Source organism: Bos taurus, chromosome 7 (genome assembly GCF_002263795.3).
Source record: "Bos taurus isolate L1 Dominette 01449 registration number 42190680 breed Hereford chromosome 7, ARS-UCD2.0, whole genome shotgun sequence".
Taxonomy (NCBI): domain Eukaryota; kingdom Metazoa; phylum Chordata; class Mammalia; order Artiodactyla; family Bovidae; genus Bos; species Bos taurus.
The window spans coordinates 44,497,579-44,513,238 of NC_037334.1; the positions used below are offsets into that span (position 1 = coordinate 44,497,579).

Here is a 15,660-nt window from a genome sequence, read left to right on the forward strand (position 1 = left end):
GCAAATAAAACCCAAAATAGGCAGAAAGAAGAAAATAATCACAATAAAAGCAAAAATCAAAGAAATAGAAAACTGAAACAGCTAAAGGATGGTTCTTGGAACCGACAATATAACTGATAAATGACTAGCTAGACAGATCAAGGAAAACAAAAAGAGAAACTACAAATAATCAGTAGCAGGGGAAAGAGAACTTTACTATAGATCTTACAGACATTATAGAATAAGTATAGCTTATTAATGACACTGGGCCAATAAATCTGACTGAAAAGAAAAAAATTACCAAAACTGACATAAGAAATAGAAAATTTGAATAGCCTTATATTTAATAAAGAAATAATAAATTTAATTTGTAATTTTAAATCTTCCAGTCGAGAATACTAGGGGTACAGTTAGCTTCACTGTTGAGTTATATTAAACACACAAGGAAGAATTAATGTTAATATTTCACAAACTATTTCAGAAAATAAAGATGAAGGGAACATTTCCTTGCTCCTTTTAAGAAGGACAGCACTATCCTGATATCAGACCAAAGACATTATTAGAAAAAAAGAAAAAAGAAACCTATCAACTCTGGCATCACTACACCCCCGCCCCCCCAAGGCAAAGGTGAAAAATCTGAACTAATATTTCAAAAAGAAGAATGGCCAATAAGCTCATAAAGAGGTTCAGTGTCATTAGACATCAGGGAAATACAAATTAAAACCAGTATGAGATACTGCTGCTGCTAAGTCACTTCAGTCGTGTCCGACTCTGTGTGACCCCATAGACGGCAGCCCACCAGGCTCCCCCGATCCTGGGATTCTCCAGGCAAGAACACTGGAGTGGGTTGCCATTTCCTTCTCCAAATGAGATACTGCTAATGCCCAATAAAATGGTAGAAACTAAAAAGAATGACAATACCAAATGTAAGATGTTAAACAAATGAAATCAGTCCTGAATACTCACTGGAAGGACTGATGCTGAAGCTGAAACTCCCAACACTTTGGCTACCTGATACAAAGAACTGACTCACTAGGAAAGACTCTGATGATGGGAAAGATTGAAGGTGGGAGGAGAAGGGGATGACAGAGGATGAGATGGTTGGATGGCATCACTGACTCAATGGACATGAGTTTCAGTAAGCTCTGGGAGTTGGGGATGGACAGGGAAGCCTGGTGTGCTGCAGTCCATGGGGTTGCAAAGAGTCAGACATGACTGAGCGACTGAACTGAACTGAAAACAAATGAAACTATTATACACGACCAGGAAATGGGAGTGGATAAGGTAGGAGTGTGGTACAACCAATTTAGCACGCACTTGATACACAATCCAGAAATTCTACTTTTTTCTGTATGACTCAGTATACCCGTAAGAAAAGACAATACAAGTTCACACAAAGAATTGTTAGTCAATGTTTATAAATACTCAATTCTTAATAGGTCAAATCTAGAAACAACTCAATGTTTATCAACAGGTGAATGAATAAATAAATTTTGGTATTTTTATACAATGGAAATAAAAATAAACTATGAATATAAAGAAAAACATTACTGATACATTCAAGAACATGGAAGAATTCCAAAAGTATATACTGAGCAGGAGAATGCAAATATATATGCCAAAAATATATATACATTGTATGGATTACATTTATATGAAATTCAAGAGAAAGCAAAACTTACCTATAGTGACATAGAACAGATAGCAATTGTGCGGGGCCAGTGGTGGGGTGAGGTGGACTGGAAAGGAACTTGAGGGAACTTTGTGGGTTGAAGGAAATGTTCTAATTCTTAATTAACATGGTGCTTATAAAGGTGCATATGTCTATCAAAACTCAGGCTGTATATTATATGTGCATTTTTTATGTGTAAACATAGCTGACTTAAAAAGTAAAAGAGTGGTATGACACACATACATGCAGAGAGTTTTCTCTCTACCTCGTATCACTCACAAAAATAAATGGAGCTAAATATAAACAAAGGAAATAAAACTACAATCACATTAAAAGAAAAATGAGAAGTTATGATCCTGGAGATGGAAAAACCTTCTTTAACAAGACATTAAAGAGTAAAAGCTTTATACAAGAGAAAGATAAATTTATTCATCAAACAAAATCTTTTAGACCATAAAACTTAAATGGGCACTAAGTGGGAGAAACATTTGCAGTATGTGGAACAAATTATTCAAATCTAGAATTCAAACAAAACAACATGAAACAAAAACAGAAATTTTCTTAAAACTCATTAGGCAAAAGGTATAGCCCCAAGGGCAGAAGAAATAGGCCAATTAATCCACATAGACATTAAATGGATGACAAATCTGTAAAGATGATGAACCTCCCCAGCAATCTAGGAAATAGAATACTATTTCCTACTCAAAAGATTGGTGATTAAAATAATAAATAGCAGTGTGCATGTAAGGAATAAAAGGAAATACAAGTGCAGGTATTGACTAGCACAATTACCACAGAGGGAATTTGAGAGTATATACTAACTATATACTCTCAATATTCAACAATCTTATTTCTTGCTTTTTACACAAAAGAAACTCATATGCACACAAGAAGGCATGAATAAAAGTTATCCACTATAGCAATGTTTATAGAAATGAAAACTTGGCAACAAGATAAATATCAAAGGGAAATGGCTAAATAAATTTAAATTAAGATATAAAATGGATGCAATTAAAAGAACTGAATACCTCTATATGTAATATATTATATATAATAACATGAGAAAGTATCTAAGATCTATTGCTGACTGATTAAAAATACAGAATAATATATCTATACAGAAATTAAATGAGAAAATGTTTATATGTAATGATTCCATTATATGTACATATAAATGCATTTGAAAAGACTTGTAAACGTATGCATGAAGTAGCTCTGGTAAGATGGAGGAGGCAGAATATGGAGAAGGCTATTATTAGGGGTCCTTCTTACATTACTGTCATAAGTATAAATTAATGTTTAAAAAAACAAATCTGTTGATTTTAGATGAGCCTGGAATTATTGTCTGAAGAACCATTACCACAGACTGTAAGTACGGTTGTTGCATCCTCTGGAAACCCTCACCATCTGTGAGGCCAAGAATATCACAATAGTTCACAATAAACAGTGATGACCTCTAGGTCTCTATCACAAGTTGCCTTCAAAGATTTTCCAAGTTTCTCTCAATCTAAGTCAATCTCAATTCTAAGGTCTAGTTTTATTTTCTTCATAGTAATTATCACTATCTGAAGTTACCTATTCATTCACTTATTTGTTATCTATCTCCCACTAAAATGGGAATGGCAAGATAATTCTGAATTCACATGATTTAAGTCAAGCCATTTAGAGTTTTCTTACAGTATAAAGACACATTTTATTTACTTACCTTAGTTGGAAAAGGAAATTTGGAAGGTTCTGTTTTGCATGGTGTATGAATAGCCGTTAGAGGGGGAGGCCATGAATGCGTCATCTCCTGAAATGTAATTATTACAGTTTGTTTTCAAGCAGGTCAAGGATAAAAATTACACAGCTAAAAACCAGATCTGTATTATAAATGCTGGTTTTGTGACTGCTCCTCCGAAGGTGTACATATTTAATTAATAATATTAATTAAGCACAATGTGCGCAAGGCACTATGGGGTAGGTAACAGGAAGACAGTTTACACTCTGACTTCAAAGAGGTTAGAGTTAAGGTGATAAGGCCTGTGAATAGTTATAGAAATCAGCCTGTAACCAAATACAGGGCACATAGTAAAATGCTATTAAGGAAGAGCTTACTATGGGAGTGGGAAAGGGGGATAACAATAAGAAAAGAAGCCAGCTTTTACTGTGTACCTTTAATGGGCCAGATACTGTGCTATTTTACCTCTGTTACTCAGCTAGTCGTCATAATGACATTATGAGGTAGATACCATTATTATCCTGACTCTATGTAGGATAAAACTGAAGCACAGAGATAAAGCTATTTACTCAAAGTCATATGCTTAGTTAGTAAAGGACACAGAATTTGATCCTGGGTAGTCTCTCTACAGAGTCCATTCACTGATCCGAAATTTTGGTCAAGTGGAGAAAATCAGAAGAAAGGTATCAAATGCACACATAGAGGAAGACACACAAGTAAGACAACATGTCTGATTTCATTCAATGCCTTCTGTCTAATCATATGCCAAATATGTCCAAGTGGAAGTTTGGATACAATCACAATGTATATGTTAGAGATGCAGGAAACAGAGAGGTATCAGACCCAGAATAAGGAAGAAGTATTTTATCTCTGGCATGTAGTTCAAAGCCAGCCATCAAGTAGATTGAGAAAATACAATGAATTAAAGGTGGTATGACCTTTAGGAATTTATCCTATAGCTATACCCACACAGTTATGTAAAGATACATGTTTAAGGGATTCACTCTAAAAAAATGAAAACAACCTAAACATCAACAACACAGGATTAATTAAATTACCAGACACTCATACAATGGAACACCAAGCAAACAGAAAAATGAGAAAGTTACCTTCTGAAATGACCACTGTTAAATGCCAAATACAAATCAGTGTATGTCCTCATAAATGTTTATTTATGGAAAAATCTCTCAGAGATAGTTAACCTTTGGACAACAGAACGACTGAAGGAAGAAGAGAAAAGAACACTTGATACAGCTTCTACCACTTGAATCTCTTGAAATAGTCACCTGCACTCAGCTTGCTCTTTATCCTCTTACAATGCTTTATGTTTTTAATAGTATTTCACTTTCTGAAGTAATTGTATATAGTTGATTATTTCCTACATTGTGCTTGAAAATGCCAGCTCAAAGGGTGCAACACTAACACTATTATCACCACAATATCCCTGGTGCTTGACACACAGTAGGTCCACAGTAAGTTCTGAATTAATAAATCATTTCTTACAATAAATATATTACTTTTAGACTAAAAAACCCTTTTTATTTCCTTTAAGTTTATGATGAGGTTCCCAGAAAAAATATGACTACAATTATGAAGAAAACACAAAGGCAATGTGAACCTGCGCTTCCTTCTATGCTGCACATAGGGAGGGAAAAGAAACAGAAACTTACATGCCCCAGGCTTTCATTGTTGGCATTTTACACCTTAAACACCAAAATCCCCTCAATAAAAAATCTATTTAACTCCCTACTGTCAAATGACTGAGCATCTATTACACCCAAGGCCATGTGCCAAGTCATATATATATACATAAAATATATAATAAATGGCTTCCCTCGTGGCTCAGCTGGTAAAGAATCTGCCTGCAGTGCGGGAGACCTGGGTTTGATCCCTGGGTTGGGAAGACCCCCTGGAGAAGGGAAAGGCTACCCACTCCAGTATTCTGGCCTGGAGAATTCCATGGACTATATAGTCCATGGGGTCGCAAAGAGTCGGACATGACTGAGCGACTTTCACTCAATATAATAAATGGTCGGTAGTATCACAGAAATAATTAAATACAAGAAAATCTTAAGATTTCTTTCAGGTATTAACGTGCCATACATTTCTGAGGATTTAAGAGTAAAGATATATGCTCCCTTAGACTTTTTATGTACATGGCAACTGAAAAATGAAAGCAATGAGTCATCATTGTGGTCTGATGACCTGATTCGGGGGGAAGAGGATTTCAGTGGGATTCTAAGAAAAAAACAGAATCTGTATATAACTGAAGAGGAAGGAGAAACACATTCCATGAAAGTTTACAGAGATGAAAGAATACGAAAGGCTATGGCTTAGGGAAATCAGTTTGGGAAAAGTGGTCAATCTGTAGTGCGAGAGGCTGAAACTGGCCTGTACACAGACTAACATTTAAAATGTTAAATTTGCACCCTATTCTTTTTAGGGGCCTTAGAGAGCCTGAAAACTTCTTAGAAGGAAATTATGAAGACAAAGGATTAAAGCAAAGAATATGACAGCAATACAGAAGACAGATGAGCAGGGAGACTCCAGACAGAAAGTCAGAGTGAGGACTGTATATTACAATTACTAAAGCTCAAAGTGGCAGAAATGGAAACAAAGGAACAAACATTTTCAAGAAATTTTCAAAGTCTTGCATGTAGTTTTGTGGTTAAAGAAAACATGAGAGAAAAAAGTGAAAGATAATTGGGATTCTACAATTAGCCAGGAAGAACAATGATACTACTAATAGAAGTTAAGTCTGATAAATATGGCTTCAGACATATCTGAAGAGGCAGGGAGAAACCCAAACAGAGACCCACCTAAGAAGCAATCAAGAGACAAAACCCAAAACCCAAAGGAGGCCAAGACAGGAGAGAAAGACTGAATAGCTGTCTTAACAGCTGAAGTCCAAAGGATGGAGGAAATTTTCATCAAAGAAAAAGAAGAGAGGAGCACTGGCTTAAAAAATGAACTCAAGTTTAAGAGATAAGAGAGGACACAAGCTTTCCCAAAGGGCAACTTTGGAATGTTGAGAATGCCAGACAAGAAAAGGTGTGTAGAAAATAAAAACAACGTAACAGTCAAGGAAGAAAAAAATGGTGTTTCCAGAAGGAAAAAATAAAAATTCTTTAAAACAGCAGCAACAGTAGAGAACTCAAATGAAGCCTCTAATGGCATGGGAGGTAATGACCTTGGAGAAACAAGTTCAGGAGAACGGCGGAGGTAAAAGAGATTTTAGTAGGCTAAAGGAAGGACAGGGAAGCCTGGTGTGCTGCAGTCCATGGGGTCTCAAAGAGTCGAACACAACTTAGTGGCTGAAAAACAACAAAAGAAAAGAAGGAGAAAAATAAGTGGCAGCAGCCAATGCAAGCAGTCTTTCAAAAATATACACAGTGAAGGGGACTTCCCTGGTGGTGCAGTGGATAAGAGTCTGCCTGCCAAAATGCAGGGGACATAGGTTTAATTCTGATCTGAGAAGGTCCCAGATACCTCGCAGCAACTAAGCCCAACTACTGAGCCTACACTCTAGAGCTGCAACTACTGAAGCCCACGCGCCCTAGAACCTGTGCTCTGCAACAAGAGAAGCCCATGCACCAAACCAGAGAGTAGCGTCCACTCGCCACAACTACAGAAAGCCTGTGCAAAGCAACAAAGACCCAGCGCTGTCAAAAATAAATAAAAATTTTTAAAAATACATACAGTGAAATACAAGTACAGACACAAAAATTCAGGTGTACACAAAAAGTACAATTAATATGTGACTGATGGTTTTTGTCTATTGAGGCAAAAACAGGTTCTTTTTCTAACAGACAACATTTTCTTTTCCCAACAGAAGAATGTACTCTTTAGTCATGTGTCAAGTTTAAACATATTCCATTAAACACTCAAAATGTATAGTATTCAGAGAAGACTTTTTACGTATATCTGACCAGTATATACAGATGAACTACAAAGCAAGCTATTTTCAACACAATGGTTTGATAACTACTGAGATTTTTAAGCATTTCAAATTATTAACTGATAAACCTAAGAAGGTATAGTTATATTTGGCTTCTTCCTCTTTTCAAAGCAAACTATTAAGACCAGAATTTGTTTTTACTTACAAACAAAACCCCCAGCTTTTTGAGGGCAAAGAGTAAACAAACCAAGTAGTTCAGAACTTAAGTATGAATATAAACAGAAAAGAGTCAGTTATTTTTGATGGACACAATCAGGTTATACATGTAATCAGTCTGCTGCAGCTTCAGATACTTTGTGACATACAGGGAGGAGGAGGAGAAGAGGGTAGCAGAGCATCATAATTAAAGAGACAAACTATTTTAAAAAAAAAACCAAAAACTTACTTTAAGAATTTCATCCACACAACTCACATCCCCAGAAGCAGATGCCTAAAAAAAGAGGAAAAGAAACACATATTAGGTCTAAAGTCATTTCTTATTAGGTTTTTATCATTTGTTGTATAGATTTAACATTATTAGAAATAAAACTAACATTAAAGATATATTTGGTATCCCACTACTCAAAGCCAGAACACTAATTAGAATCTTTGGACTAATTTCCTTAACTACATAATTTCAAGCACTAAAAAATTTTAATCACTAAACTGTAGATAATTGGAAATTAAAAAGAAAGTTTTCCAAGAAATCTTATCTTGCTTATACTTGGATTAGAAATCAACTTTTAAAATGTAGTTTTTTCAGCTGAACAAGATGTCAAAATTTAAGTCGATTTATATACAAAATATACTATGATACTGAGATCATCATTTCACATAAACTAACAAACAGAGTAAAACCAGTATTATTGAAAGATTAGCTGTCTGGAACACAATGGACATTTTATATAATATTTCTTAAATCATGAAAGTTAAGTTTATTCTGAAGCACAAACAACAATTGAGTTATGGTGAAGTCTAGCTCTAAGGATCACATTATAATGTGTAAAGAAAGAACAAATCACCACTTTACTCTTCTCTTGAGAGGAGTAATTAGATGACAAATGCCAGGAACAATGCATTTCCCAAGGCCACAAGAAAGATTTTTAAATGTCCTCAAAACATCATTTTACCTATCCCCCATCCCTTCCTCCACTGTTTTAAGCTATAAGCTGTAATTTTCAGCTACTGATATGGTTTAAAAATTTTATTGCAAAGACTAGATTAAAGGATAAAATTTCAGCTATTTCACAAAGAATGCTCATTATTCTGAACAGAATGTTTTGGTACATAGTTCTAAATACCTTAAATTTCAACCCACTGCTATCCCTGGAGCAGTCGCCGCAAACCTTTAAGTGTACCCAGAGAAAAGGATCATGGCATCCAAATCATAAACATTACCATCTCCATGCAACCAAAAAGTCTCAACATTTACCACAATGAACCATGGCCACATCTTATTGATGAGTATTGTAATGAGAAGTAATTTTTTTAAAACAAAAGAAACAAAATGTATTATCCCATAAAATCAAAATGAGGAAACCTAAGGTATTGAGAGATCATGTTTTAGTTCTATAACTTAAAAAAACATTTTTTTAATTTATTTATTTTAATTGGAGGCACCAATACAGTATACTAATGCATATGTATATGGAATTTAGAAAGACGGTAATGATAACCCTGTATGTGAGAGAACAAAAGAGACACAGATGTATAGAACAGTCTTTTGGACTCTGTGGGAGAGGGAGAGGGAGAGGGTGGGATGATTTGGGAGAATGGCATAGTTCTAAAACTGACTTGTCATTTTAATATTTGAAAACAATGAATGACCTTTTTTCTACTGCTCAAGAGAAGTGTCTAAGAGCTCTATGGATTCACTTGGGAGTCAATCACAAGTTTTTCCTTAAACTTTTACATTCCTTACTGTTAAGACAAAGACTTCAAGTTCAATCATAATTTTAGGGTGAATTGCTTCATATAGTTACAATATTAAAAAGCTCTACATGTGTGACTTACATCCAATGGTTGGGAAGGTATTTTCAGCTTGGTGAGATGTGCTTTACTGCTGGGCTTCAGTTCAGTCATGCTGTTGCCATGAGACTGGCTGCTGTAGTGTTCAGAGGACAGCTTTGGTTCCATGGACTCCTGTCCATCCATGGGCCGCACATAGGCAGTGGGTTTCTGTAGCATTGAGCTGGACTTTGACATCAATGAAGGTGGGAAAGACTGATTTGAGTGCTGCCCACTTGAAAAAGGTACACGGGAAGGAGAATCCCAGTTTGCATCAGGGTCCCGAGGTGATTTGGAACGCTGATGTTCTTTGCTATGGTGATCATTCCCATGAGACCTGGAATGACTGGAGCTTAATGAAGAAACAGCCTGGGGTTTTCCAGGGCTGGAAGAGCGTGATTTGGAGTGTTCTGATCCATGCTGGCCTTTTTTTCGGCTACTGCTCCCACCACTGCTGTATGAGTCACGGTCATGTCTCTGGCCACTACTATTAGTGCCACCACTGGCACCTGCACTGGCCCGCTGGCTACTGTGTCCACTCTGTAAGCCCGAGGACCTTTTCTGAGACTGAGAAGTGCTGGGTGCAGGTCCTACTGGAGTCCATTTGCTACTCTGATGAGAGCTCCCATGTCTCTGTTCAAAGAAATTTGGGTTAGATTTTTCATCTGCTGTCGGCGGTACTGTAGGCTTGGGAATTGCAACAAGCTTTGGTATAGATCTGTCTCCTATGAAATCCTTCATTTCATCGTAGTTTCCAAGCATACTCTGAATACGACTTGACAGCTTATCTTCTTTGCTAGTCTAAAAAAAATAAAATAAAATAAAACTATAAAATTAGCATAACTAGAAATAAAAGATGCTTCCAAACTAACTTCACAAACTTTAAATGGAAAGGGACTTTTCTAAAAGGAGGTCTCATCTCATATGTTAAGGTTAAGATCTCAAAGCAAACTCCAAATACATATTTTTTTATGATGAAAAAGAAAATTCACTGTAAGTGAAAAACCTTCATGTTAAAACAATAATATTCTAGAGGACACTGAGAAATATATATACAATAGACTATAGGAGATCTTTTAAAAATCCAAATTTCACTAATAAATATACTGGAACAGTAGTAAAAATATTTTGAAGAGCAGGAAAAGTAATTATGCCTTTATGTAATTAAGTTCCATATCAGCAGATTAGCCAATACTCATACTTTTGGCAGTCAAGGAAAACAACATATTCCTTACATTCAATGTTACAGTTAGAAGCAGAAGTAAAAAGGTGAATGAAACAAGCTATATATACTTAATTATCTTTTTTTAATTAATAATTCCTTCTGTTACTGGAACACATCAAGTTAATAAAAGTCAACAACAAATTAAGCATGGAAAATCCAGTGATAAATTTTTAAATTTTGGCTATTAATCGTGACCATCAAGTCCTCCAACTTTTGAAGTCAAAAGTGTATACTCTTGAGTTTCAAAAATTATTTTTGAATAATAAGATCCAAGATGTCTACAAGCTTTAGGACTCTTTTATATTCATATATATGAAAGAAAAAAGTTGACTGATTACATAAAAAGGAAATCAAGACTGAAAAACAAACAGAAGACCCGGAACCACCAGTATTTATTCTGAGGTTGGTATGAATCAGTAAGGACTTTAGATTATATGAAAATCAGTCTAAGAGGTAAATGTATAGCAATTTATTGACAATATCAAGGTCAGAAATCAAACCCTATTCATTGGATATTTACATACTACACACCATACTACAAAATAAAATGGTAGTATGAGTCAAAGAGGGAGAAGGCAATGGCACCCCACTCCAGTACTCTTGCCTGGAAAATCCCATGGACAGAGGAGCCTGGTAGGCTGCAGTCCATGGGGTCACGAAGAGTAGGACACGACTGAGCAACTTCACTTTCCCTTTACACTTTCATGCACTGGAGAAGGAAATGGAGACCCACTCCAGTGTTCTTGCCTGGAGAATCCCAGGGACGGGGGAGCCTGGTGGGCTGCCGTCTATGAGGTCACACAGAGTCGGACACAACTGAAGCGACTTAGCAGTAGCAGCATGAGTCAAAGATTCTGGACCAAACTCCAGTTCTTTTCAAAATGTCTTTAATTCCAAAGTATTGTGTTATAAATGATGTCAGTCTAACTGCCCTTCATTGGACAAATCTTAAAAAGCTCTGAATAAATGGCTACTTATAGATCTCACAAACGGTTTCTACAAACACCAAATGTTGTAAGAGTAAACCCAGGATATGCTGTTAATTTGTGTTTCATGAGAAAAAAATCTAACACACTTTCAACATCATACTATGAAGCCAACAATGATCACTGGTGCTGTAATACATACTATTATAGCTATTCCACACAATATAAGCCTTTAAATTATAGTAATACTTCCAATGAAAGTGTTAGAAAGTATGAATGTGTTAGTCACTCAATTGTGTCCAACTCTTTGTAACTCCATGGACTGTAGACCGTCAAACTCCTCTGTCCATGGAATTTTCCTGGAGTGGGTAGCCATTCCCTTCTCCAGGGGATCTTCCTGACCCAGGGATCAAACCTGCATCTGCTGCACTGCAGGCAGGTTCTTTACCACTAAGCCATCAGGAAGGAGAAGGCAATGGCAACCCAGTCCAGTACTCTTGCCTGGAAAATCCCATGGACGGAGGAGCCTGGTAGGCTGCAGTCCATGGGGTTGCTGAGAGTCGAGCAGTCGACTAAGCACGACTGAGGGACTTCACGTTCACTTTTCACTTTCATGCACTGGAGAAGGAGATGGCACCCCACTCCAGTGTTCTTGCCTGGAGAATCCTGGGGATGGGGGAGCCTGGTGGGCTGCCATCTATGGGGTCGCACAGAGTTGGACATGACTGAAGTGACTTAGCAGCAGCAGCAGCAAGCCATCAGGAAAGCTTACTTCCAATGAAATCCAAAGCCAAATCAAATATAAGAGAAACATTTGTGGCCACTACAGTTACTTTAAAATCATCAGGTTCAGTTTGGGTTGGATCCCTGGGTCTGGAAGATCCCCTGGAGGAAGGCATGGCAACCCACCCCAGTATTCTTGCCAGGAAAATTCTATGGACAGAGGAGCCTAGAGGGCTATAGTCCATAGCGTCACAAAGAATTGGACATTACTGAAGCAACTGAGCATGCACACATGCAAATCAAGTATAACAATGGTTTTTTAAAACAGGCAATTAGTTCAACTTATTGAACACCTCTGACATTATGCTTTAATCTAAATTTGACATTGTTAATTAAGTATTACACATATAAAAAGGAAATCAGAGAATCTAGTATATGATAACAGAAAAAGAACCAGACTGATAATGAAAATACTTTTATTCAAATATACTGAAACTTGATAAACTAGTAAGCAAATGGCAAGAAATAGGGAAAAACAAAAGAATTTATGAAATATTTCTCTTTGACTCATGTTATATCCAAACATCCAAGGAAACAGCAGATGATGTGTATTGATAAAGAAAATTTTAATTTAGTTCAAGGCTCAGAAAGGTAAAATGCCTGCCAAGGGCTAGTGGTAGAGTTAGGAATAATGATAGGAATGTTTGAGCTAACCCATACTTAAGGAGTTAGAGGACAGAGATGGGATGGTGGTGGGGTGAAGGGTTGTAAGGATTTTAGGGCACTAGTGATGTTACATTTCTTGATTTGGGTATTAATTATGTGAGGTTGCTCATATGGTGAATGAAAATTCTTTCACCTACAACACTTATTTTGTGTACTTTTCTGTACATATGTTATACAGCGATGAAAAATTTATACCAAAGAAGTACATTCTATTATGAGGAAACGAAAAATGTTAAAGGGCATAACATAGTAACTCTTTCTAATATAAAAACTCAAGTTTAAACATTTTAAAAGCAAAATATGTTACATTATAGGGGAAAAAACATTCAAAGGACAACTTACAACTTTGTATGGCTCAGCAAAGAGAGGAGAGCTAGGTGGGAAGGCGTCGTCGCCCTGCTGAATTTCCTGATTCCGCCTTTCCCGTTCTTTCATACGCAGCACATTCCGGTCTTCACGGTTCATGTTGCTATGAAGAGAAACACAACCTTTACATCACACAAAAAAAGGAAAAATTAAATGTTCTGTACTCATTTTGTCAGTTTAACGCTTCAATCGGATATTCCCTTTTAACTTTCAAGTGATAACAGGCATTAGTACTGAAGTTGGGTTTTGGCAATGGTTTTTATCTACTAAATAAGAGGACTTCGCTGGTGGCTCAGACGGTAAAGCATTTGCCTACAATGCGGGAGACCTGGGTTCAATCCCTGGGTCAGGAAGATCTCCTGGAGAAGGAAATGGCAACCCACTCCAGTATTCTGGCCTGGAAAATCCCATGGGCGGAGGAGCCTGGTAGGCTACAGTCCATGGGGTCACAAAGAGTCGGACACGACTGAGCAACCTCATGTTCACGTTGTCTACTAAAAACAGACAGTGTCTTCCCACAACTATCCAGACAGGAAACACTGGCCCAGGATATTAGTTAGGATCCACCCCATTTAAACACTTAGCCTTATCAATTTTTTAAGTTTTCTGCTAGCTAAAAGTCAGCTAAAACTTACGTATTCAGAGGGAAAGTAGTACTTAAACCCATAATTCTTAGTTATTTCCTATAAGCCTTCTGTGGCTTCTTCTTCAGAAATCTAACTATTCTTTGTCATTAGAAGCATACAACCCACTCCTACCTACCACCCCCTCCCCCCAGGGTCCAATGCTTTTCTCTACTTTCCATCTACCTTATCTTGATTTCTTTTTGTCCCAAACACAGCTTCCTTGGTGTCCATCCTTATGGCAGTTTGATCTCAGCTTTGCTGTTGCTCTAGATTCCCTAAAAAACGACATTTCTGCTCTAAATACATTAATATTTCAATTAACACCTCAATAAATGCCAAAACTGAGGCTTTCAGCAGCAGAATCTACAATTAACTTGGGTTAGTAACAGTAGTTGAAATTTTACAGAAAAAGTCTTTTGGGAGAAGGGGTAAATGAGGGTGTCATTTCTATAATCATGACAGTATGCTCTGTTTTCACTAACAAGAAACCAAGGAAAATAGTTTATATCAGAGGGATTTTTGGTTAATAGATAACAACGAAAACTGTTGTCTAATCCTGGGACAAGGGATTATCAGGGACTCTGCAACACACTCTTCCCTGGAGACATTTAATCATCTGTCCTAGTTATGCTTTGTTTTGCTTTGAAAGTTCTGTTGGAGGCCAGACAGAAAGACCAGGTTACACAGTGGAGTATTTCCAGCCTTATGATAAGATTCAGAAATCAAATTAAATGAGAAAATTAAAGTCAATCAAGACTGGTAGAAACTATAATTGTAAAATGAGAATGGACAGCAAAACCAATTCTTGAGGACTTTTATAAGCACAAATAAACATTTAAATATAAAACTTCCTGATTTGCAATTTACTGTCATTCAAATAGAGCAACTTAGTGTTTAAAAATGTGTTCCAGGTATCCAAATGTATATTCAAGTTCCTTCTTTTATGTACAAGCTTCTAATAAACTTAGAAAAGAATATAAACTATTTTGAGGTTATGGGAATAGTGTGTGCTTTCTTTGGTCTCCCATCAGAACCACAAAAAGTATTTGATTCTTTCTTTAATAAACACCATAAAACATCTACACTTTGGTATTCAGAAATTAAAATGAAAGAACATTTATTATCCCCTAGCATACTTGTGCCAACTAATAACTGTGTATCACTATCAAACTTCAAATAGGCCTCTAGAGCTATAGTGCCACAACACATGAACTTGTGTCCATATCTGCATTAACTACCAATTTCCTCTAATTTCCTAAGTTTAATTCTTGAAAGCTCAGTGACTTCTCCAGTGATCCGGTGGTTAAGACTCTAACCTTCCACTGCAAGGGGAGCGGGTTCAATCCCTGGTTGGGGAACTAAGATCCCATACAGCAGGGCAACTAAGCCCATGTGCCCCAACTAGAGAAGCTCACCCACCACAACAAGAAGCCTGTGTACAACTAGAGAAAGCCCACTCAACACAATGGAGACCCAGAGCAGTCCCCACCCCCAAATTCTTGAACAATCAGAAAACAACAGACATGCCTTATTTAAATTATGATTTAATTTTATGTATTAAAATTAACAGCACTAACATAATCATGCAAGAAACATGTGAAAGTTTACTGCAAAAATGGATGATTCCCACAATAAAATTCCTCCTATAATTCAATAATAAAAAAACTTTGTTTTCTTAAACAGTAAAAGTCATCACACTGAATATTTCCTCTTTTAACAAAACTGCCAAGAAACTCATGATGAAATTAAATGA

At 36.6% G+C, this 15,660-nt stretch overlaps 1 protein-coding gene across 3 annotated transcripts in view; it reads right to left on the minus strand.

Moving 5' to 3' along the window:
* Window positions 1-15,660, minus strand: part of AFF4 (ALF transcription elongation factor 4) — an 84,941-nt gene that overhangs the window by 42,068 nt on the left and 27,213 nt on the right. Inside the window, exons 2-6 of one of the 3 annotated variants that reach the window (NM_001191129.1) lie at window positions 14,091-14,182; window positions 13,258-13,384; window positions 9,322-10,116; window positions 7,715-7,759; window positions 3,357-3,443 (exon numbers count right to left, since the gene is read on the minus strand). In NM_001191129.1, coding sequence (NP_001178058.1) covers window positions 3,357-3,443; window positions 7,715-7,759; window positions 9,322-10,116; window positions 13,258-13,380 — 1,050 coding nt within the window. In that variant the 5' untranslated portion in view covers window positions 13,381-13,384; window positions 14,091-14,182. The remainder of the gene's footprint in view (window positions 1-3,356; window positions 3,444-7,714; window positions 7,760-9,321; window positions 10,117-13,257; window positions 13,385-14,090; window positions 14,183-15,660) is intronic. The other 2 variants (XM_005209304.5, XM_010807254.4) reach the window with 2 other exon arrangements.